General features: G+C 36.5%; 1 protein-coding gene across 5 annotated transcripts; it reads left to right on the forward strand.

Moving 5' to 3' along the window:
• Positions 1-3,408: 3,408 nt before the first annotated feature.
• LOC107801865 (uncharacterized) lies at positions 3,409-10,596 on the forward strand. Of its 5 annotated transcripts, none has more exons than XM_075249613.1 (8): positions 3,485-3,628; positions 5,285-5,488; positions 6,226-6,377; positions 6,695-6,804; positions 6,897-6,982; positions 9,626-9,727; positions 9,801-9,979; positions 10,289-10,596. In XM_075249613.1, the coding sequence occupies exons 2-7, from the start codon at positions 5,379-5,381 to the stop codon at positions 9,934-9,936; spliced, it is 696 nt and encodes a 231-aa protein (XP_075105714.1). In that variant the 5' UTR covers positions 3,485-3,628; positions 5,285-5,378; the 3' UTR covers positions 9,937-9,979; positions 10,289-10,596. The 5 variants fall into 5 exon arrangements, with proteins under 5 accessions (XP_016480750.1, XP_075105717.1, XP_075105714.1 ...); XM_075249606.1 differs by having other exon boundaries at positions 3,486-3,628; positions 10,255-10,596; XM_075249610.1 differs by having other exon boundaries at positions 3,486-3,628; positions 10,286-10,596.
• Positions 10,597-25,897: the final 15,301 nt, after the last annotated feature.

The raw sequence follows: 25,897 nt of genomic DNA on the forward strand, positions 1-25,897 counted from the left end.
CTTTATGTGGACGACATGATTATTGTTGGCAAGAATAAATCCATAATTGCAGTCCTTCAGAAGCAGTTGAGTAAATCGTTTGAGATGAAGGACTTAGGGCCAGCAAAGAAAATCTTGGGCATTCAAATCCACCGACACAGAGATAGAAAGGAGTTATTTCTATCCCAAAAGCAATACATTGAGAAGGTACTCAGGAGGTTCAATATGTCAGATGCAAAAGTGGTTAGTACTCCTCTTGCTAAACACTTCAAATTGAGTATTAGTCAGAGTCCATCTACTGATGAAGAGAAAAAGGAGATGTCTCGTATTCCTTACTCTTCTGCCGTTGGTAGCTTGATGTATGCTATGATTTGCCCTAGACAAGATATTGCACATGCCGTTGGTATTGTTAGTAGATTCCTTTCTAATCCTGGAAAAGAACATTGGGATGCGGTAAAATGGATATTAAGGTATTTGAAAGGTACTGCAGATTTGAAGTTGTGCTTTGGTAATGGCAAGCCTGAACTTGTTTGTTACACAGACTCTGATTTAGGAGGCAATCTTGATAATTCAAGATCCACTTTCGGTTATTTGATCACTTTTGTAGGGGGAGCTGTTTCTTGGCAATCTAGACTACAGAAGTGCATAGCTCTATCCACCACAGAAGCCGAATATATTGTTGTCACAGAAGGTGCCAAAGAACTATTATGGATGAAGGAGTTTATTAATGATCTTGGCTTTGAGCAGCCAAGGTACATCTTATTTTATGATAATCAGAGTGCTATCTGTCTCACCAAGCACTCCACTTTTCATTCTAAAACCAAACATATAAATAGAAAGTATCATTGGATAAGAATGGCCGTATAAGAGAAATTATTTGAGGTTGAGAAGATACACACTGATGAAAATCCTTCGGATATGCTGACAAAGGCGTTGATTGCAGATAAACATGAATTTTGTAGAAAATTGGCAGGCATGAAGCCTGTCAATAGTTCCTCTACTTGAAGACACATTTGGCCCCTTGGTTGGAGGGGGAGTTTGTTGGGCACATGCCCATGTTGTCCAGCCAAAGACCCAATGGCCTAATCCTATTCTCTTTTGGTTTCAATTCCTATTTGGAATTGGATTCAGTTTATTCCTATTTTGAGCGGGTTTTGGCTTTAAGAGAAAGCACCACTCATGATCTATAAATAGGACAACCTTGGAGAATTATTCTATGATCATTGATACAAGTCTTTGAAAGACTTAAGCACATAAAAGTGGTTTTTGAGAGAGCTTTCATCAAGAGAGAAGAGAGAAGAAAAGTATTTGTTTTGCTGCAAATTTTTATTCCGACCGGCCAAGTTCAAATCACGTTTTCTAATTCGTTAACCGTTAGATCGGGCTGAAATTTTGACTGAGTGTTCGTAACATCTTGGTCTTGGATTTGAATGGTGAGATCGGATTTGGAAGCTCTTAGAATCTGATTTAGAGCCTCGAAAAACAGCTTCGTTTTTGTGGATTATACTCTTTCTTCAATTGATTAGTTGTTGCTCTTGTTGCTATTGTTGTTCCGTGTTTGGCATTTGTTGTGTAGCCAATTTAGAGAACTTTTGTAACCCTCTTATTATTATAGTGGAGCTTTTTGGATCTTTGTGATCCCGTGATTTTTACCTTCGATTTGAAGGGTTTTCCACGTTAAAATTTGGTGTTCTTTATCTTCTTTATTTTCGGGTTTGCTTCTTCCTCGACATAACAAACACCGGAGGAATTGTTGTTACAAAAAGATTATCAAAAAAATCCTTCTTGGCTCCCTCTTTTGCTAGTATGTCAGCAACTTTGTTCGTCTACCTGTAGATGTGTTTCACCACTACGTCTCCTAGCCTTTGGATGATTGACCTGCATTCAAAGATAAGTGAGTCAAAAACAAGATTTTCATTGTCAAGCATTCTTATTACCTCCGTGGAGTCTGTGTTAATTTCTAGAGGCGTTAACTGCCTTTCTTCAGCAATTTGCAATCCTCTTAGCACTGCCAAGAGCTCTGCATGTGTGTTGGTAGTATGTTGCATGCTTCCCATGAAGCCCAGCACCCAGTTTCCGCTTGCATTTCTGAAGACTCCTCCAGGAATGTTAAAGATATATCTACATTGTAAGTATCATGCCCTTCATAATAACTCAAAAAAAGGAAGGTTGTCTGCCTTTTATTTTTTAAAGTTTGATATATTCAAATAAATTAGTACGATAGTAAATTCAAAGGGCAGATCTTACAAATGGTCATATAAGTATGATTTTTTTCCTACTAAAGTCATATAATTATGTTTTCTTATACAAAAGTTATAAAACTTTTACTAACTCACACAAAATCATAGTGACCAGAAAATATAACTTTTCAATAGTATTTTCTTATTCCATAACTTTTTTTATTTTTTTATTTTCAGTTTAATAAATAATATAATCCAACTAAAATAGGAGTGACCCAACTCGATCTAACTTACCCGACACAATAGCCGTATATAAAACTTAAAATAATATAAAAAGTGAATCCTTCAAAACACGATACTTCTATATTTTCTTTTTCTTTTCAAGATATTCATTCAAATTGATGGCATTTTTCTAAGTGCTCTATAATTATTTTATTTCTTCCTTTTTTTGTGTGTTAGAATCTCATGTATTCCACGCTAAATTTTTTGTGAGAGAAGGTTTCAAGTTTATTATTATTTTAATTTATGTAAATAGGAATTGAGTCACGTTGAGTTGAGTCATTCCTATTTTAAGGGAAAAATATAAAATTAACTATTCGGTCAAAACTAATTGTTATTCGCTAGCCAAAAAATATATAGAATATGTACATTATATAAATATATACAAAACTATATTCTTTATCGGCTATTATTTTTTAGAGCGGCGAAAAATATTTTTATTTTATTTTAATTGAGTTATTATTTATTAGACTGAAAATAAATTAAAAAACCCGGAATAAGAAAAAGTACTATGGAAAATTGTGTTTTCCACTGAGATTTTTGTGTAAGTTAGTGAAAGTTTGATGATTATTGTGGGAGAAAATAAAGTTATATGATTTTCGTTAAAAAAGAGTCATAGTTATATGACAATTTGTGAAATTTACCCTAAACTTTTTTCTAAAACAAGATGCTAAATCTTAAGCCATATCTTGATCACGGTGCCTTTATTGCTTAAACATTAATAATTTTTAAGTTACGTTTGATTCAAAATTTGAAAAGGAGTCTTTACCAAAACCTTTTCCATCTGCTGCAAATTTTATTTTAAAATCAAAATACCAAGGAAAAACGTTTTCCAGTTATGAAACTGTTAAAGAGGGATTTTTTGTAATTATGAAAAGGTCGGGACTTCTTTTCAAACGCTAAAGAGGTCTAAGTGCTAATTTTCAAACCTCAAGGATAAAAGTTATAATATTACAACTTTTATCTATACATACAATTTGCTAGGTTTCTAGGGTTTATGTAAAAACCCCAAAATTCGTTTTTAATACCCCCATTCGTTACTCGCAAAATTGACATCAAAGTATCTGTTGAATCAATAAAATGGAGGCATTGAAAGAGTGTAGAGCGAATTTGGTTGTATATTTACACCCACAGAAGGCTAAAAGGGTCAAGGATGCTGTTTATCGTGAACTCAGCTCTCTTCTTTTCAAGTAATCTTTCTTTATCCTTTGAAGTTACAGATTTTGGATTTTGTGCTTTTCAGTGAATCTAAATGAATTGTATCGGAAAATTGGGTATGCTGCATTGTTGGTGTTAAGTTAAATAGCTAATGATGCATTGGTTTATAATATACTTTAGGGTGATGCTCAATCTTCTTGTTTGAAGATGGCTCGTGAAGAACTGACGATTAAAAAAAAAGGAGGGCTTGTGTAGAATTCTGCATATGTGTGTTAAAAATGGTGGTACATTGGGCTTTAGGAGTAGTACCTTTATATTGGTTGAAGAAACTGACTCAGCATCTTCAAATATCAATGTAACTTTTGAAGCTCATGGTACCACCATTCCTAACTATGTGAGCTTTGATACCAGTTCTGAGCTCGCATAAGGGAGAGTTGTGGTAGGTTAAGACAACAAAAAAGAAAAAGTCATAATATGATGAATCCTCTAAATATTGGCTTCGTCAGGATATGCTCACCTAGGCATGCACTATATGGTCATCGGGGTGTATTGTTAAATGCGAAAGAGGTTCCGTTACATCTCCACGACTAGTTTGGGATTGATATGTAGTTGATTAATTGAATGATTGATTGTAAATGGATTGTGTAGCCCATTTATTTGTTCAGCTTTTTCAGTCAATTGGACGGAGTATTGAGTTTATTTCAGGAGGTAGCTGATATTTAAGGTGCGGGATTTGCAGATATTTATTATTAAAAAGAATTATTAAACAAAAGTTTCACATGAAAATGACACGAACTTAACTTAAAGCAGATAATATCACACTTCAAGAGGGAGGATAGAATGAATATAATGACAGTTGACCTAAGTGGTCAGAATTTGTTTTTATCATCAAATAAAATTCTTTAGGCTCAAAAATCCAACTACTTAAAATCATTTCTTGCATCCGCTGATATGTAAACCAATGTCATTTCATGCTTTTATGCAGTTTATATATTCAAACATTATTTCCGCATTAATTTACATTGGTTGATTCCTAGCTCAGTTTTGTTTCTTAAGATTTGTGAATATTAAAAGTCAATATTCTAAATCCGAAAAGTTTTACTAGTTATTTCTAGTTAGAAATATAATATTGTATATTTATATTGCAAGATAAGAAGTTATTATTGTCTATTTTTTGTTTTTGCTTGAATCTTAAATACGCATTATTCTTGTCTATGTTTTGTTTTTGCTTCAAACTTGAATCGTATTCATAAAAACATGTTTTGCCCTAATTCCATCTTAGACTAAGTAAATTTTGGGTAGTTTTACGAATTCATTTACTGAATATGCCTATTTACTCGTATTCAGTTCAACCCACTCATTTGACACCTCTATTGCAATTGAAGGAATTTGAGTTCTTAACTCTCGATATTAAGAGTCCGCTAGTCAAGTATATTCTAGCATGCCTTAATAATTATTAGGTGACTCAAATTTAAAGAAGTTTCAGCCATTTTCTTTTTCAACTATTTGCAAATAATATTTTTAACCAAATACCAAGAAAAAAAGTTTTAACTGTTACAGTGTTTTTTTTTAATTTTTTTATGAAAAGGTCGAACTCTTTTCAAACACTAATAAAGAGGTCTAAGTGCTATTTATCAAACCTCAAGGATAAAATTTTTAATATTACAAACTTGTATACACTTTGCTAGGATTCCAAGGCTTATGTAAAAACCCTATTGCTCCCAATTTCTACACTCCTGTCATTCACAAAATTGGCATCAAAGTATCTGTTGAATCAATAAAATGGAGGCATTGAAAGAGTGTAGAGCGAATTTGGTTGTGTATTTACATCCACAGAAGGCCAAAAATGTCATGGACGCTGTTTATCGTGAACTCAGCTCTCTTCTTTTCAAGTAATCTTCCATTATCCTTCTCACTTCTATTTTCTATTTTTGGTCGTAGAGAATTTAAGGTTTCATATGATGAACCTTAAAAAAAATCACTTTCTTGGTATCAGAAATTGTTGGCTGTGCTCATTGTTGGTGTAAAGTTAATTAGCTAACAACGTATTTTTGAATAGAGGTTTTATAAATACGTTTAATTGATGCTCAATTTTCTTGTTTGAATAGGGCTTCTGTTGAGCTCTGTCTATATGAGCTTCGTATAGAAGAGTGTTGTGGTAGGTTGACTGACAACATAAAAGTAGTCATAACATGATAAATCCTCTAAACATTGTCTTCGTTAGGATGTGCTCAACTAGACATGCGCTATATCTTGTTAAATGGGAAAGAGGTTCCATTACATCTCTGCAATTAGTTTGGGGTTGATGCCTAATTGATTAATTGAATGATTGACTGTAAATGGATTGTGTAGCCCATTTGTTTTAGCTTGTTCAGTCAATTGGACGTAGTGTTGAGTTTATTTCAGGAGGTAGCTGATAGCCTTCCTTTTCCTGCCTGTTTTATGTTGGGCTGTCAATCCTGTTATTTAAGAGCTCCAACTTTTAATGCGTTAATTATTCTATCTTCTCTTTCTTGTCTCTGCTCTCCTTTTATCACTAAGGATTTCGATGTCTAAGTGTAATTGGACTTCCACTCCACTTGTTTTGTTGGGTACTTTTGTTCATCAGGTTCCCTTTTATTTTTTACAGGTTCAATGAAGCTTTAGATGGTGTGGTATTGACTTATGAACCAAAGTTTAGTAGCAATTTGGCTAAAATTCTGCCAGGAATTCACCCTTATTTTGGTGTGAGATTTGAAGCAAAATTGCTACTTTTTTATCCCAAGCCAGAAATGCTATTAGGTACTCCTGCAACTTCTCATGTGTGTTTGTGGATCAAGCACACTATATGATTTTTTGGAAAACTCTAGTTCAGTTATCTTCCAGGCTTTTTTCTGGGGTGGGGGGGGGGGTGGGGGGTGGGGGTGAAGTTATTGATCAAGAGAGTCATAATTTCACCACCTTCATTGTTCTCCCTTGATTTCAGAAACTCAAAACTCAACTCCCACCCGGAGATAGATAAATAAATATTTAAAAGTGGAATGTGATAGATGTAAGATTGTAACTTCTTTTGGGCTAACATTGTTTCTTTAATCTTTCTTTTATTTTTATCTTTTCAGAAGGTGAGGTCGTCAAAGTTGGCCAGCAGTCTATTCACATAATTGTTCTTGGTTTTGCTTCTGCCTTCATAGCAGATGAAGACATTCGAGAAGATTTTAAGTATAAAATTGTAAGCACTTTGAACTGATGAGAACTGAGAACTTGAGCTGAGATCTAGATTTGATACCTGATTTGTCTTTGGATTTGTTTCTCTTTTTGTAGAAACATGGGAAAGAAGTTTATATCAGCAGATCTGACAAGAAACATAGGATCAAAGTGGGAACTACTCTACTCTTCTCAGTCAAGAGGTAAGATGTTCTTTGTTTTTTTTTCCAGCACTGAAACTCTTGTCCTGCATGTACCCACTTGAAGTTAACTTTCAACCTTAATTTAGAACTTTCCATTACTCTAAATTTGGAAGTGATGCCTAACAATGATAGTATAGAATAAAATAGGAAGAGTCACATTTTCCCCCTTTCTTCTCTATCTGTTCTGTGATTAAACTATGTTTCAAGCTCATCCTGGACGCAGAGGACTTCTAGACACTCTAGCAACAAATAGCGGTTACATCTGGTCTCAGTATGATGAAGGATGATCCAACGGCACAACTTTTTAAATTGTCCATTTAGGATGGTGTGAAAGCTATAATATCATGTAAATAGTTCAGATGATTTAATTCGGTAGCTCTCCATGAGAATAAGTCTATTCCAATTAGTCACCCTTCAAGAGACAAGATAAACAGATGTTTTGTAGGATAGAAGGCTGATACAAGCTTGTTCCATTTCTTGCTTCTCATGTCAAGTGTGTTAATGATTCCGGTTCTTTACCATTCCATTATATGAATAATGTATCTAATATATGAATTGCTTCTTTTATTGTTTCATGTACGCTAATTGCTTTCTCGTCTATCAAAAGAAAAAAAGAAGTCATTTAATTTCTATGTACCAAGTTAACTATCCCTCTGATCTCTGTTGTCCTAAAAATATGTCCACTTTTGGAGAAACTTCTATTCTCTTATCTTCCTATTACTTTTTGGGTATCATATTACCAGTGAGATGTCATTAGCTCCTTTTTTAAAGTACACAAGACTAAATCTACCCAAAGGATAAGATAACTCCATCTCCAATATGCTTATAAACAAAAAGAAAAAAGGAAACATATTTCGTTCTCCAATTTGGAGTCAGTTTTATTTAAAAACTGTAACAGTTTGACTTTTGCCTCATATTTGTGCTAGGTTGGTTTGGTACTTATAGATTTCTAAAAGTGAAGCAGTAATGTAAATTACTTTTTGGGTATCATATTACCAGTGAGATGTCATTAGCTCCTTTTTAAAAGTACATAAGACTAAATCTACCCAAAGGATAAGATAACTCCATCTCCAATATGCTTATAAACAAAAAGAAAAAAGGAAACATATTTCGTTCTCCAATTTGGAGTCAGTTTTATTTAAAAACTGTAACAGTTTGACTTTTGCCTCATATTTGTGCTAGGTTGATTTGGTACTTATAGATTTCTAAAAGTGAAGCAGTAATGTAAATTCATTCTCTTGTATGGGACATTGGTCAAAGTATAGTTTTTTTTTTGCTGCTTATACGAATTAATGGTCGAATGAAAATGTGAATTATATGAGTAAATAGAATTTACGTTATGTGATCAGAACTGAGCCAAAGTGATATTCAAATACTCATAGAATTTACGCTACACGATCTCTGGGAAGATTGGTAGTCTAGCTTAATGACAAGCCTCGTATGTTCATTTTTAGGAAGAAAATCCATTACTTGCAAGGTGCAGACATAATTTTTCTTTTATTTGAGATGTAAGTCTCTGGTTGAAATAGCTTGGAGGTGACTTTTGTTTTGTTTAAGGTAGGTAAGCTTATCTGCTTGGTTGTTTTTAACATTTTGTTTTAAAAAGTTTGGTTGTCTTTAAAAAATTCTCATGGTTTGAACAACTTTTTATCTTTTTCCTCTTCATAGAGGTTCTGTAAAGGGGAAATTAATTTGATCTTAAAAGAAAACAACAAGAGTTAGAGGTAGGGAGAGAGATAGTTAAGAATTATTATGTACATCTAGGCCTGATTCATGATGTAAAACAAAGAGCAGCATATGCATGAAATGTGACAACGATGAAATGTGAGTTTGCTGCTGTGTAGTTCATGTTTGGGGTTAGAATTTATGCTCATCGATGATGTTTATTCTATGCCTGGAAAACACCTTCCCCTGTGTTTGTTTAATTACTTAATGAAATGGCTTTTAATAGAAGTGATTCCCCATTGGAAGTGATGTTAATGTCAGCAGATCGATGTTCCTTCTCTTTTTCTTTTTAAATTTCTTTTCTATTGCTTCAGCTAATTATCTTAGATGCATGGTGAACTGTTGAAGTCACTTGTGAGTTTTAGTTTTTACTAGCATGGCTGGATCTTCTTTCACGACCAAGAGAACTTGGTTTGTCTGTGTTCAAAATCATTCTTGTATACTTTTTTTTGATTTGCACCGGGTGTCCGAGTCTCTTCGAGCCCCGACTATTCCCGGGGGTGCACAGGCCCTCGGCAAGGAGTTTCCCGCAAGTGCACCGCGGTTAATTCAGGTTTTACCCAGTCCGATGGCCCTCAGAAATTGTTTGCACCCAGTGGGTTTCGAACTTGAGACCTTGAAAGGGAGCAAACCCCAAGGCTCAAGTCAATTGCCACCAGGCCAACCCCTGAGGGTTATCATTCTTGTATACTTTCAATGAGCTATAGTGGCCCTAACTTGTTGGTTGTCCTCACAAATGATTTACTGATTACTGAATTTGCATGTTCTGGTTCCGGAATTGCTATTGTGGTTAGATAATAATCCTTAGAATGGTTCTGCTAATGCATTTCTTTACTTTTTTGCTTCTTCTTTCAGCTTTACCCTTTATTTTTATTTTCCTGGATAACTTTAACCTCATATCGTGATTTTTTATTGTAGTTTTGATGAAGAGATGCTGCATGTATGTGGATCATTAATTCCAACTAACACGGGAAGTGTTCAGTGGTTGGAGAGGAAGGCAGAAGAGTCTCAAGCTGACAGGTTTGCAAGCTGTATAATTTTATTCAGTTATTTATTCTATCACTGTGCCTCATACATTGTTCTGATACTTCAGTGTTACTGAAAAGAGCATAAGCAACAAAAGGCCTGTTGAAGTGCTTGAGACTGATAACTTAGTGCCCTACTCGGAAAAATTGAAATCCGAAAATCATATCAAGAAATCGAGAAGATCTAAAAACAGAGCTAGCTGAATGTGCTAATTGTATGCATACATCAAGACAATTTTTTGATAAGGTAGTCATTTCCTTTTCTTTTGTTTTTGTTTCCATGTCTCAGTTATTGTGCTCTTTAATTCTCTGTATTTGTTGATCTTTTCACTCGTTCCCCTGATCTCGAATCAATATCCATCCATAGTTCTCCAATTAAATTTGATGTTTTGATCTGACTTATAATGCACCTCCTCCCTCTTTAATTATACTTGTACTTAGCTACATTCACATACATAGGAAGTTTTTGTAGCACTTCAATTCTCATGCAACCAAATATTCTCATTTACGCGAAATTCTCAGGCTAGTTTACATGCATTGAATTTGACCTCAGAAGGTGAATGCCAAAAACTACGGAGAATTGGTTAACAGCTTGGATGCAAGGTGATATATTCTGTGGTTTGTGAAGAACGGACTGGTAAATATGGTTGCAGATGGCCACAATTATACTGGTCTTTGTTGTTGTTACTGCCCTTGATGGCAAAGATTATATAGGAGATAATATGTTAATTTGCACTATCTATATCAATGTAATCTTCTGATTAAATTTATGCTGCTAATAGCTGTTGCATTCATATTCTTGCTCTCAATTAATTGATGAGGGATGATTGGTTGATTGATTAATGTCCAAATTTTGTGTGTACACTTGGAATTTGAAGTTGGTTCGGTGTGCTGCTCTGTATACTCTTTCGAAGGTTTCTGGATTTTTTGGCGTGGCAAAAATATGTTTTTTTGTTCCTTTTCTGGTTTGACAAGAACAGTTTTGGGGCTTGGGAGGGCGTGAAGTACACAACTAACCCTCAAAGTGGATGGTCTCGAATTTTTATTCTCACTTGGCCCATGGGCATAATTTCAAGTTTAACGAGTGTCCACCTCTGAAGGTGTCATATTTCTGCTTTTTTTTTTGGTGGCTTGCATGGGGGGTTTTTTGGCTCTAGTTGGAAGGACAAATATTTTGGTTAAAGACCACCCCCAAAAAAAGAACTATAAAATTTCCCCACAAATAGCTGGATATCTATATGCATATTGGTCCAAAATTATCAAATTAGAAATTGCACATCAACTGAGACCGTCACAGCTGTGAACTCAATTAAGCAAATGGTCGAAGATTTTTTTTCCTCCCTCACTTTCCATTTAAATTATTTTCTGGTATGAGCTCTAACTCATTTTCTCCTTGATTCTTGTAATCATGTTCTACTGAATTCCGTTATTTAAAGATTGAATCAATTAAAGTTAGGCCGACGTAAGTACTTCTATAATTAAAGCGAATTAATTGATATATCTTTTGGCTTTATCAATGGTTTTAATATGAAAACTGTTTAACCGATGGGTATAAGTTACACCTTACATATATATAAATTGATGCAAACAGTGCTGTTCTTACTTGATAAAGATCATTTTTTTCTTTTTCCTATTAAAATATTGTACATCGAAATAACCGGAATTCGAATTGAAACAGAATATACCAAATAAGTTCGTCATTTCTTCACCGCCCGAATTCAACATTAACAATGTAATAAGGATGATCACGATTTAGAAGTAATCTAATTCATTTTTTAATCTAATCTAGGTTTAATTTCGAGAAAAGACAAAAGTGTGTTGGATAAATCTTATCTATGCGTAGGCCAATCTTGAGACAAGAACCATAAGTACCCCTAATCAACAATTAGCACCGCATATGAATTGAAATGCATGTGGTTGATGCATATAAAATCAAATCCAATAGTGCATAGCTGCTATTCATTGAATGACATATGAGGTTTTCAACACTTTAGTATCGGTTTAGCTTCTTCGAGGTAAGTGTCTTGTCTAACTTTATGGGGAGGGGAGAAAATTACCCCTTACGATTCGAGTCGATTGTGCTATTTGTGTTATGTAAAAGCCGTGTATGCAAGGTGACAAGTGGGTACATGGGCTATATGTGGTATTTGACCGGTTTAAGTTATCTAAACTCTTTCCATGCCTTTAATTGAATTGTCATGACATGTTATATCCCTCATTGTTAATCTACTCTTACATGCTCTATTTGACTTGTAGTACTTATTCTACCTCTTACTTGTTGTCTTGCCCTTATATGCTTTAGCTGAAGTTATTGCCTTCCTTCCTCTTAACTGTTGAGTCCCTTCCATGGCTCCGTGCTTATTTGCTACCTGCCTTAATTGTTGTACTTGCACACCTTAGTTGTCACGTGCTTCACTTGTCCTGTTGTCCTGTAATAATTGTTGCATTCCTCCGATTATCACGTGGTTCCGTTATTACCGTGTACTCTTACCCTTTGATTGTAGAAATTCTTGTAAATTGAGTTATTGGATTATTGTTTGTTAATTTAAATTGCTTGTGGATTGGGTTGCACGCTGCAACGGGTGAAATAAGGGAGCTTGTGATATTGAAATACGGTAGGATCGGGTTACACGCCGCAACGGATGAAATAACGGAAGATTATGATATTGATATATTATAATACGGTGGGATCGGGTTGCATACCGTAACGGGTGAAATAAGGGAGGATTATGATATTGATATATGATGATACGGTGGGATCGGGTTACATGCCGCAACGATTGTATATGTGATACTTGATATTGTTTATTGATATTATGGTGGAATAAATAAGGATTATGATATTGATAAAATGATAATACAGTGGGATCGGGTTGCGCGCTACAATGGATTGTGTGTGTTATACTTGTTGTGGTTGTTATGTCTTGTGTGACTTATGCCTCCTACGTGAACTGTTGTATTAATTCAAGGTGTCAATCTGTGCTTCCGTGGTTACTTGGTGAATTGATTTTCAAGATGAATTTACTGCATGGAGTCATTATCTCATACTCTGCTGAGTTGTTGGTAACATAATAGTTTTAAATAAAAGAATTATTAACATGCTTACCTTACGTGACTCTTAAGTTAAAACTCGACATTTTATTCAGTACTTTACTATTCTTAATAATCGTCATATTTCAATTTAATTGATTTCTCGACATAATATCCTTACCCTACCTGATGTTTTTACTTTACTTAAAAAGAATTTTTATTATGTTTTAATTTAACAAATTCTATATTTAATTCAGTAGCTTATCCGATGCTTCATTTTACTTGGAAAATGTTAATTTTCTTCACCCAAATGATTTCTAAATTAAACTTATTTTCTCATTTGATACCCTACTTTATTCAAGGTTGTTATTATGCCTTATCATTTATAAATAAATCTCTTGAACATTTTAATTAGCATTTGACACGGGTACAGTACATGGTGGCACGTGGGCTTTGCCGTGCGAAAGTGATTTGAACAAATGTGGGCACGAGGTGCCATATGTGTAAGATTTGAAAGTTGCGACTTATGATTTGAGATTATGAGGAGTAGTACCTCGGGTAATTCTTGTTGTAAATTGTACATTTGGAATGATTTGATTGATTGAATCGTCATCCGTTTCTTTATTACTGTCTATTTCTTGTTGCTATTTGTGCTTCTATTATATTCAGTGTTGGTTGTAAATTTGTGATCCTTATGCTGTTGATCTTACATTGGCGTTCTTTCTATTGTTAGCTTTAAGTTATATCCTGTACATGTTTACATGTCCGGTAAGTGTTTTGACCTGGCCTCGTCACTACTCTACCGAGGTTAGGCTTGATACTTACTGGGTACCGCTGTGGTGTAATCATACTACGCTTCTGCACATTTTTGTACAGATCCAGGTACTTATGATCGAGTTGGTTTGAGATTTATATCTGCGCGGCGGGAGACTTCAAGATATACCTGCTTGACGTTCGCATGCTTCAAAGTCATCTTCTGTTGTCTTTTATTTTCATTGTTTCTTATTATTCCGGGACAGTGATGTATTATTATTTCTAGTGACTCTTAGAAAAACTTATAACTTGTACTGCCGGTTTTGGAATTTTACAATCGACGTTGGGTCAACTATGTTGTATCAGTCGTTATCTAATGTATTGCAGTTAAATAGTTAGATTTTGATAATAATCAGCATATATTAGGCTTACCTAATCTTAGTGATTAGGTTCCATCACGACATCCTAAAATGGAAAAACTGGGGTCGTGACACATATGAACAAAGTTAATTAGATATGTTTAATTATTCTCGAATTGGAGAATTGAAATGCATGTGGTTGATGCAAATAAAATCAAATCCAATAGTGCATAGCTGCTATTCGTTGAACGTCATATGAGGTTTTGAACATTTTAATATTACAAAATTAATCAGTACCCATCTTGCAAATGCATGCATATTTTTTTTTTTTTTTTTTTTTTTTGTCGTTTGTTTTAATTTAGGTACGAACACCACGTGAGAAGCTTTTAATCCCGAGTATATAGAAACATCAAGATTTATGTAATATTGTCCTTATCTTATGTAAATTTCAAAATTTTAATTTTGATACAGACTTTGTATTCAAGTGATCAAACGTTTTACCAGAAAAACTAATTATTATTCAGTTGAAATTTTTTGTTCAAAATGAAGGGGCTATGCTAGAATAATCGGTCAGGAGAACATTTATTTCATATTTGGGACCTAAGCTAAGGAATGTTAAGGATAAAAAAAGAAAGGGCATCCTCGCACATGGGTCTCGGTCAAATATTGAGAACCCCAACAATTGTTAATGTTCATCATATATAGAAACACAATTTTTTTATGGAAAGTGAAAAATATAATAATAGAGATTAGAGGGGAGCAAGACATGTAGGTATTAAGTTCACCAGAGAATATATAATTCACTATGCTTATATATTTAAATAAGATGTTCGCACAGTTTAATAAATAGTATTTGAGTATCTTAATATCCTTTCCAAATTGCAGTCACCCTATCAACAATATATATCTAAAGATAGGACACAGGTGAGGAATCGCGTTGCACTTTCAACAAATAAATTAAAGTTTTTTAGATGTGCAAACAAAATTTTATATTGAAAGTTGCTAAGAAAAAAATACAAGACATAAAGGTGTATGGATATTCATAATGGTGCGAGGTATTTTGCGAAAAATTATATCCCCTCTATTTAATATTTATGTCTTACTTTCTCTTTTGTCTGTTTAAAAAAGAATACCTTTGTTTATATTAGTAACTTTTTAACTCTAACTTTAAATACGACATATTTAAGACCACAAGAGTCAAGGGTATTTTGGTACATTACACAATCTTTAGTTTAAGATCACAAGATTTAAATAAATTCTTACTTTGTTAAACTCTATGCCTAGTCCACTACTAAAAAAACAGTTGTTTACCGACGGACGTCCCTCGGTAACAAGGCTGTACCGACGGAAGTCCGTCGGTAAGTGGTTGGTAGGTAATTCCTTCCTCGGTAAAATAAACCGACAGAATCCGTCGGTAATTACCAATAGACCCCATCGGAAAGCCATCGGTACATTTCTGACAGTAGTTGGTCAAATAATTTTACTTACCGACGAATATCTGTCGGTATATTATAAAATAATATAATATTAATAATATCAATACCGACGAATATCTGTTGGTAAATTAAAAATAATAATTTAATAATACCGACGGATACCATCGGTAAGTTTAAAATTTTAATTTAGTAATTTAAAAATTAAAAATATGAATAAATTCATATTCTGATGGATATCCGTCGGTATTTTCAACAAAATTTAAAAATTTGGTTTAACTCTACCGACGGACTACCTCGCTAATTAAGAATTCTGGATTGAAAATGAATAATTTTTTCGACGGACTCTGTCGGTAAGTCCCTCGGTAAATCTTGTACATTTTTGCGAGGGAGTGCCTATTTTTTGATGCACCACCTGCCAGCCAGAACATTACAATAGACCTGGCAGCTAGAACATTACAATAGAAATAAAAATGCAACCACAATAAAACTCAACTCAACAACAACAAAACTTTACAAACTATTCAAACATCCATATTATCCCATCAAACATCAAAACTATCCGACCAAACTTCAAAATGTGACATTCAAAGTTAATATCCAACTAAACAACAATCCAACCAAACATAAAATCACTCATCCTCTTCGGATTCCCCCTCATCTTCTTCATCGTTTATATTATTTCCATCACTTTCTTCATCTTCATTGTAGCTTTTTGGCGGAGAGCGGGGCAGAATGATTAAGTGGTTCACTTGAGCCTTGAGGGAGTCGATGTCATTCCTAAGTGCGTCTCTAATATTCTCTTCATGCTTTCTTTTTTCTCGTTTATCCGTACAATTTCTAGAAAGTTGTTGAATCGTTCGTCGCATCTCCTCAAGGTCCTCATTTTGCACGGTGGCGGATGTCCCAATACCTTGTAATCCAGAAAAGAAAAGTGGAAAAAATACACGAAGAATTAGAATTGAATAATTCAACACCTAACTTCATAAACTTCAACTAGGGAACATTGACTACTATACATACCATGAAGTAGAAACTTCCCTTAAGTTTTGAGCAACATATTACTTACACTAGATATAGGGATACTCTTAATATAGTAGAAAACATCTTCAACTACTTAAAATTTACTAGTTCAATTAATTCTTATGATATGGAGGGAGTTGATTTTGTGACAAGCAAGTTGATAAATCTGAAATTGCTCTAACAAAACGTAACTATTAACACTAGAAAAACTAAAGTTGTCTAACTTTTCCCGTAAAGAGTGATCAACATTGTCAACAAATTGTAAGTGGAAGTTGTCCAACCATTTGATTCCTAGTGATGCTAAATTTCTACTATGACTTGTGTATGGGTCTAAATTTGAACAACCATGACCATCGATGGGTACGACGAAATGACGAGTTCCCCATAACCTGACGCCTTGCAGAGGACGACCTTGAGACAAACAAGAGATTGTACGACCCTTGTAGTAATACAGGCCCGTTAGGAGATACTAAGAATATTCCTTATAATCTGTCTTTTACAGCTTAGAGGAGACTGACTCCCTATATATATAGCGAACCATAACTTTGTAAGGGGGATTTTTAGAATATTGGCTATAATTCTACTTGTGAATGAGAAGTGTTCTCGAAATGATTTTACTAATTCTGATCGATAAAGAAATCTTGTTACCTTTCTTCTCCTTATCCATCTTTCCGTCTAGAGATTATTATACTTAGCTAAGATTTACCCCTCCATCTTTGATTGATTTGTCCAAAAAAGTTTCAATATCTTTTGAGTCAAACAATTTGGCGTCGTCTGTGGGAATTTCTATAGCTGAGATCGTAGTTTTCATCTAGATTCTTGAAAGAAATAATCATTTTCTTTAGTTTTATAAAGGCCAACAATGGCGGGAAAGGGAGAAACAAGGCTAAAGGCGATAGTGAGTATCACAAACAACCTCCTGAATTCCCTCAACGAAGCCAGTGGAGAAGACAACGAAAATGCAACACCAAGTGTTACACCTGAGAGAGAGATCTCACCTCCCCCGCACGAGGATCTAACGATCTTGCGCGAGAGGGAAACCTCAATATCCGTAGCAAGAGAAGCGCCACCGGCCGTCAAAAGGCTATTAGAAGAATGGTTGACAAACACCTTGAACAACATGCTCGAGAAACCCATTTGGAGAGATATCGAAGACAGATTACCCGCAGAAACCGCAGCTACTGTCAATGAGCCAAACACTACATGAACAGGTAACACCTGTACTATTGCTGATGCAGGCTGTCACACCTCCTTTTTCCGCCCCTGCGAGGGGCGTAGGAGTTTTTCCAATTCAAAGACAATCGAAATGGGATTTGTTTGTTTATTTCAGAGTCGCCACTTGGGAGATTTAGGGTGTCCCAAGTCACCAATTTAATCCCGAATCGAGGAAAAGAATGACTCTATTTAACAGTCTGCGTACCAGAAATCCGGATAAGGAATTCTGTTAACCCGGGAGAAGGTGTTAGGCATTCCCGAGTTCCGTGGTTCTAGCACGGTCGCTCAACTGTCATATTCGGCTTGATTATCTGATTTTATACAAATGTGAACTTATGTGCAAATTTTAACTTTTTACCACTTTATTATTATTATTTTAAAAGAATATGAACATTGTTTAAAACACGTCTTTGGATTACGTCACATGAAATGCACCCGCAATCCGGAACACATTTTTATTCAATGTTTTGAGATTTGGATTTGGGTCGCATGAAATGCACACCCAAGTTTAAGAGAGTAAATTATTAAACACGCGCCTAAAAAGACTATCGTGTTATTATTCTGGGAAGGCCGTGAAATTTGTTAAACGGCCCGTCCCGAAAACTAAGTACTTTAATATATACATTTAACGAGGGCCCCGCAATTTATGAGTTTTATTTAGCGAGGCTCATCTCATTCGTTATTCTTTTAAAGAATTTGCAACGTCGTGGAAATGCATCTCGAACCACGTCACAATCAATGCACCCGTGATTAAAGACGTATTTCAACGTCGTTGAGATTTGGATTTGAGTCACATAAATGCGCACTCGAGTTTAGGGAGGTACATTATTAAATACGCACCTAAAGCGACTAGCGTATTGTTACTTTTGGGGAAGGCCATAAAATTCGTTAGACGGCCTGTCCCGAATTCTAATTCAATCATACATTTTTGTGAGGGCCCCGCAATCTGTGCGTTTTATTTGGCGAGGCTATCTCATTTTTATTTTAGAAGGATATCCTAAAGCAGCTATATATATATATTTTTTTTCGTCCGTCTCTAAATGGAAGAAGAAAAGGTCCTACTTTATTTACATGCTTGAAAAGACCATCATTTATTTCACGGATTCAAGCAAACGGAGCCAGAAAATTGCAATCAAACTTTGCGCGAAAGGAAGTTGTTTCATGCCTCATTCTATAAGCCGATACTACTGAAGCTGAAATTATAACCAAATACGGAATTGACAGGCAATACACATTCAAAAGGGACAAAGTATCTTATAACTAATTTGAACCCACATTGTTAGACGAAATGAACCGTTGGGACTAATTGTTTTCAACTACTTGAAGCTAAGCCAACCTTAATTACTAAGGGTTACGAAAGTTACTTAACTTGCTTGTTAACTTGAATAACCTATTGGGTTAAGGTTCTTATCCTTTCTACATTTCTTGAATCGCACCACAAGTATGTCAAGCCTACGGATTCTATAAATTTAAGGGCGTGAATTCATACTATGTTCCTATCTGATTATATGACACTCGAAGCAAACCGTTAATGATTTTGTCAACTAACTATTGCAATACTAAAGCTATGGAGACATACTTTCAACTTGAAACTGAAATCAACATGAGATCTACATTATTTCGGATTTTTTGCCTTTTAGACCAAATGCTGAGTCAAACAAACTCTAATTATATTGAAAGCTATGGCCAGACAATTACCCATTGAAACAAAATCCAAACAAACCCAGACATGATTCTAATGGAATACATGAACTATTATACACAACTTAACATTCAATATACAACTAAAGCAAATTCGAAAGAGGCACTTCAACTCTTCATTTCTATACTCAGGTTTCAATATTCAGCCTACATTGACAGTGTATCAGTTGTGTACCTGAGATTGGAAACAAGAACAAGAAGAGGAAGAAGATCAGCAACAGCAGCTGGGCAGCAGTAAGGCAGTAATAACAACAACAACAAGCAAACAGACAACAGTAACAAAACAACAACATCAGTTCCACAATACAGTAGCTCAACGAACAACCAATAACAACTTTAATAGCAATAAAACCCAGAAGCAGTCCAGCAGCATACAGAAACCCAGAATACACCACTGAAATAGTAACAAACCAACTAGATAACAGACTTGACAGAAAATAGCTTGACAATCAAACAATCGGGCTTAGTAAAACAGCTTGAAAAACCCAACTATATCAAACCAAACAACTGACTAACCCCCCCTTTTGCCTTTTAAGACTATCAGCTTTTCTCTCTCAATTGCCAACCCCTTATCAGTAAAAAATGAGCTCATTTATAGGCCCAAAAGACCTTCACAGGACTGCCTCGTATCCAGATTCTCCTGCCCATACCCTTCAACTTCCCATGCCTAAGTATCTTCTTGATGCAAGTCATTTGGTTCCCACTATAGCATGATTGTCATATTGATTCATTCAAGAGTCATGGGCTTTATTAGATTATTTATTTTAAACCCATGTTCTTGTGTTGTGCACCCCACTAATACTAGATTAATAGTATTTTTCATTAACCAACTGACAGTCCACTAATCCTAAACATTTGTCAGTCTTTGACACCCCAAATTAACCCTAAAGCCGCTGATTATTACTGCCTTACCCCACCCCCTTCACATCGTTGAGTCTGTCAGCTATAACCATTTTAATCCTAATTCGAACCTCACCAACTAACAAACTACAACCTATAATTAGTTTACCACTGGATTTAGACAACTATTTAATCAGAATCAGATAGTATGCATCAAGTTGTTGCCTTTCAAGACTGTAAAAAACAAACGACAATATGTATCGAATCGACTTTGCGAGTTACGACGTATACTAATCAGTCGACAACAAAAGCAGACTAAAATAGAACACACAGGTGATTCATGTGTTTTCGGACAAAACATGGAACTTATGAATCTTAATTATTCGACGACGTTACTCAAATCGACTATACGAACTATTACATGTAACAACCAATCGACAAACAACATAGACTAAATAGGCCACCAAATTATTTCAATTTTTGGGACACTTAGCAGGGAGCTTACAAAACTTAACTACTCGACGACATTAGTCGAAGCGAATAGATATCTCATAACATACACTTAACACTGAATAGAAGGAAAGAAAAGAAAATTACCTTGGAAGCTTAAGCATAAAAAACGACCCAGGCCTGAACCGAACTCATTAGGGTATGAGGGAGATTCGAACGAAACCAACGTTGATTAGGGTATGAGGGATGTCAGGGGAGTGGCTGGTGTGAATTTGGGACTCATTAGGTGATTTAGGGTTTTGGCTCGAATCTTTGATCGAAGATTCGAGAACCCTGGAGATGATTCGAAGTTAAGTGACTAGGGATTCGTGTTCAGGGTGGTTTGTAGGTTCAGAGGTGTAGCTATGGTGACCGGTGGCGTTGTTGCCGCCGGGTTTACGTTGAAGGGGAGCTATGGCGGCTGCTAGGGTTTTGGGGGGTGTTTGGGATCGTCTCTGAGAGAGACGATGAAACCAGGGGGGGTGTTTGGATAGGGGGCGGGGTAACAGGGTTAGGCTTATATACGACTTGGGGGGGTTAGATCCTGGCCGTTGGATCAGGTGAGATCGATGGCCAGGATCTATTCACTGAAGGGGGACGACGTCGTTTGGGCGTAGGGGTGGGTGAGACCGAGTATGAGAATGGATCGGGTCAGGTCAACGGGTCTTGGGGAGAGCCTGGAGCCGTTGGATCAATGGAGATGGACGGCTCAGATCAACATGCCTGAAACGGCGTCGTTTGGGTAAGTGAATGGCTTGATCTGGGCCGTTCATTTGAATCGATCAATGGCTCAGATTAGAGACGCCAATACGACGTCGTTTGGAGGTGTCTCTATAAGACTGGCTTGGGCTGGGTCAGTGCAATGGGTTTGGGCCTGGTTTGTTTAATTCTTGCCTGGCCCAAACCGAATTTTCTGGTATTTCATCTCTTTTTCCCTAAAAAAAAAAATCGTTAATAAATTGTAAAAATCATAAATAAAATTACACACACATTTTTGACACCCATAACAATTAAACCACAGATTAAAAATAAAATCATACAATGAAAGACACCTATGCCTATTTTTTGTGATTTTCTTTCTTTTAAAATAAAACATGGTTTAATTGACTCCAAAATGCACAATTAAATCTTGAATGCGCATGCAACATGTATTTATACATATATATATCAATCACAACAACGACAAACATTTACGGACCAAATAATTACCAAAATGTCACGTAAATACTAAAAATCGTACACAGATGGATTTTGTTTTATTTTTTGATTTCTTTTGGAGTAATTTCCGTGAAGCAAAAATCACGTGCTCACAACTGCCTCTCTTTGTCCGAGAGCACAAAGAGCTTTCGCGCAAAGATAAAGTGAGCGGATACGAGTGATTTTTGCCCTGTTGGAGTACTCCGTGTGAAGCATTTTTTGAAAAAAGATTTAACCGAACCTTTGCTTCAAAGGTCTCCTACATATCCCTGGCTAAAAGGGAATCAGGTTAATGTAGTTCGGGAAGTTTTGGTAGCTGGGACTACCATGTGACTGTAATGTTTGCTGTTACTACTGTTGTATGCTGTTACTACTACTCTACCGGTCTCCTTATTACACCGTGCTAAAAAGAAAACAAGATGCTAGACTAGACTACGGATCACAAGATCTTATCTATCTTCAACTTGTTCTTGCTGTCTTGCTTTCTTGTCGGCTGGTGTTTCTTCCGGTGCTTCTCTTTTCTGACAATTGCTGGTGATGACACTGGCCTTTTGCTTTTCCGAATACCAGTATTCATCATTTTGTTCTGTCCGCTGAGGATGCAGCTTTCTTCATTCTGCTGGGGATTTTTGTTGTAACCTTCTGCCTTCCAGTGGGTTACTGCTTGATCTTGAAAGATATTCCTCTGTTCTACAGGCGGGCTCCTGACTTCTTCATTCTTCAACATATAACAACCTCCATTCTACAGGCGGGCTCCTGACTTCATCAACTTCAACATATGACAACCTCCGTTCTACAGGCGGGCTCCTGACTTCATCATTTTTCAACATATAGCAACCTCCGTTCTACAGGTGGGCTCCTGACTTCATCATCTTGAACATATAACAACCTCCGTTCTACAGGCGGGCTCCTGACTTCTTCATTATATAACAACCTCCGTTCTACAGGCAGGCTCCTGACTTCTTCATCTTCGACATACAACAACCTCCGTTCTATAGGCGGGCTCCTGACTTCATCATTTTGAACATATAACAACCTCCGTTCTATAGGCGGGCTCTTGACTTCATCAATCTTCAACATATAATAACCTCCGTTCTACAGGCGGGCTCCTGACTTCTTCATCTTCGACATACAACAACCTCCGTTCTACAGGCGGGCTCCTGACTTCATCATTTTGAACATATAACAACCTCCGTTCTACAGGCGGGCTCCTGACTTATTCAACTTCTTAAAATATAATTCAGTCTCCATTCTCCAGGCGGGCTCCTGACTTCAACAACTTCTTAAAATTTAATTCAGCCTCCGTTCTCCAGGTGGGCTCCTGACTTCAACAACTTCTTATATTCTAACTTCTCCATTCTTCAGGCGAGCTCCTGACTTCAACAAATTTCTCAAAATAATTCAGCCTCCATTCTCCAGGCGGGCTCCTGACTTCAACAACTTTTCTCAAAATAATTTAGCCTCCGTTCTCCAGGCGGACTCCTGACTTCTACAACTTTCCTAAAAATAATTTAGCCTCCGTTCTCCAGGCGGGCTCCTGACTTCTACAACTTTCCTAAAAATAATTTATCCTCCGTTCTCCAGGCGGGCTCCTGACTTCGACAACTTTTTAAAACAAATCAGCCTCCATTCTCCAGGCGGGCTCCTGACTTCAACAACTTTTCTCAAAATAATTTAGCCTCCGTTCTCCAGGCGGGCTCCTGACTTCTACAACTTTCCTAAAAATAATTTAGCCTCCGTTCTCCAGGCGGGCTCCTGACTTCGACAACTTCTTAAAATAAATCAGCCTCCATTCTCCAGGCGGGCTCCTGACTTCAACAACTTTTTTTTCAAAAATTTATCACCTCCATTCTCCAGGCGGGCTCCTGACTTCTTCAATTTCAACATATAACAACCTCCGTTCTACAGGCGGGATCCTGACTTCATCATTTTTCAACATATAGCAACCTCCGTTCTACAGGCGGGCTCCTGACTTCATCATCTTGAACATATAACAACCTCCGTTCTACAGGCGGGCTCCTGACTTCATCAATCTTCAACATATAACAACCTCCGTTCTACAGGCGGGCTCCCGACTTCTTCATTTTTCAACATATAACAACCTCCGTTCTACAGGAGGGCTCCTGACTTCTTCATTTTTCAGCATACAACAACCTCCGTTCTACAGGCGGGCTCCTGACTTCAACAACTTCTTATTGAGAGAAACTTTTCTGCCCCAGTTTGATAATCTGCTTTGTGACTCTGTCTTCCTGCGGTCAATAATATTTCTTTTCCCTGTTTCAAGTCAAAGAAAAATTTGTTAGTTTAACATGGGGCGAGTGGTCGTGCCACTTCTGCTGAGGATGGTTTTTCCCTTTTATTTTCCTTGCATTGCTATAAAACTTGTTAGGGAGAATATTGATTGCTGGGGCTGATATTCCCGCTGGGGATGGTTCTCGTTTCTCTTCCTTCCCCACTCCGTGTCGTCCGACCATTGTGGAGCTTAATCGAGAATCTGTCAGAGTTGTCCCTGTATCTCGCAAATCTGCTGCGCATCATCTTGGAATTTGATCCATAAATTCCCTTGGAAATTTGGGCCTCTTAGGATCTAGACCCATTCATCATTTGGTCTTGCGACAAACTTCTTTTCGTTTTGTCGCCTTATCTTTGGCTTGTCCTTTTCGCATTTCGCCTTGCACCCTTTTGGCAATTGGTAGTAAACTCTGAAAATCCTTTTCAAAAATAACTGTTGAGGGAAATAAAATCCTTTAAACCAAGAAATGAAAGAGTGATAATTTTACAGATAGAAAAAGAAGCCTTTCTGAACAAACGCTGGGAAAAAAGAAAAGAAGAACTTATCTGAATGATATAACCAATCCCAATGATCATGTCGTGCATTCCGGATCGATCAACCCAGTCTATTTATATCAATCAATCTTTCGGATGGCCTCATCTCGCTGGGGATAAATGAATATTCGACTTTTGCCAAAGGCGGACCCTTTCCGCCAATCTCGCCTTGTCGCCTCATAGTGCCATTCGAGGGGTTTTCACTAATAAGACTCTCTCATTTCTCTCAACTCCCATCGCCTCATGGTGCCTGTGAAGGTTTTCACCAATAAGACTCTCTCATTTTATTTTATTTTTCAGCTGGGAATTGGAGCATGTCGATACGACGCTCTTTGTTGGGGATTCTCTCGGCTATCAATTCATTTCCAGTTTATGATCCTCTTCTCTGTTGGGGATCAGAGTGTTGTTCCCGACTTCCATGTGCATGAACTTGGCACTTCTCGAATACTGATCGGGAGGTCTTTTTTGGACATCAATATGGGTTTTTTGTGTATGGCTAAAAAAAGGGGAAAAAGGGTATCAAAAGGCTCAAAATAATTTTGACGGATAAAACATTACAACTCTTGGAATCAAACTTTCTTTCCCAAAATTATAACCACAACTCCTGCCCCAGTTCTTCTTACTTGGGGATTTTTATTTTTTTGTTGCACTATGACCGAGCCGTGAGGCGCCTACGTATCCTTTTTTGAGGAATCAGGTCAAACGTAGTTCCCACGTTCTTTGTTTTTTTTTTCTTGTGATTTTTCTTTTGTCTTTACCATTGTTTTTCTCTCTTTTTATCTTTTATTTTTATTACTGATTCCAAAAGAGGGATATGAAAGAATAAATGAGGCTCAAAAGGGTAAGCAAAGGTTAAAGTGTTTTGATAGAAGAAAGAATTGCCTCCATCATTTCATTCTCTGATAAATGCCAATCCATAAACAAATGTCAATTACAATCAAAAGGGATCACACATAATATCTCTTAACTGCGTCGGAATTGATAGCCATGTCGACGCATTTTCCTTCGATATTTGTTAAACATAGAGCGCCATTGGACAATACTCTGGTTACAATGAATGGTCCCTGCCAATTCGGGGCGAACTTGCCCTTTGCTTCCGTTTGGTGTGGCAGGATTCGTTTCAACACTTGTTGCCCCACTTCAAATTTTTTGGGGCGCACCCTCTTGTTGTAGGCTCTTGCCATTCTCCTTTGATATAACTGGCCATGACACACAGCTGCCAATCTCTTTTCATCAATCAAGCTCAACTGTTCCAAACGGGTTTTGACCCACTCATCATCATCAATAAACTTAGCCTCG

The sequence above is a fragment of the Nicotiana tabacum genome, chromosome 1, assembly GCF_000715075.1.
Source record: "Nicotiana tabacum cultivar K326 chromosome 1, ASM71507v2, whole genome shotgun sequence".
In the NCBI taxonomy this organism is placed as follows: domain Eukaryota; kingdom Viridiplantae; phylum Streptophyta; class Magnoliopsida; order Solanales; family Solanaceae; genus Nicotiana; species Nicotiana tabacum.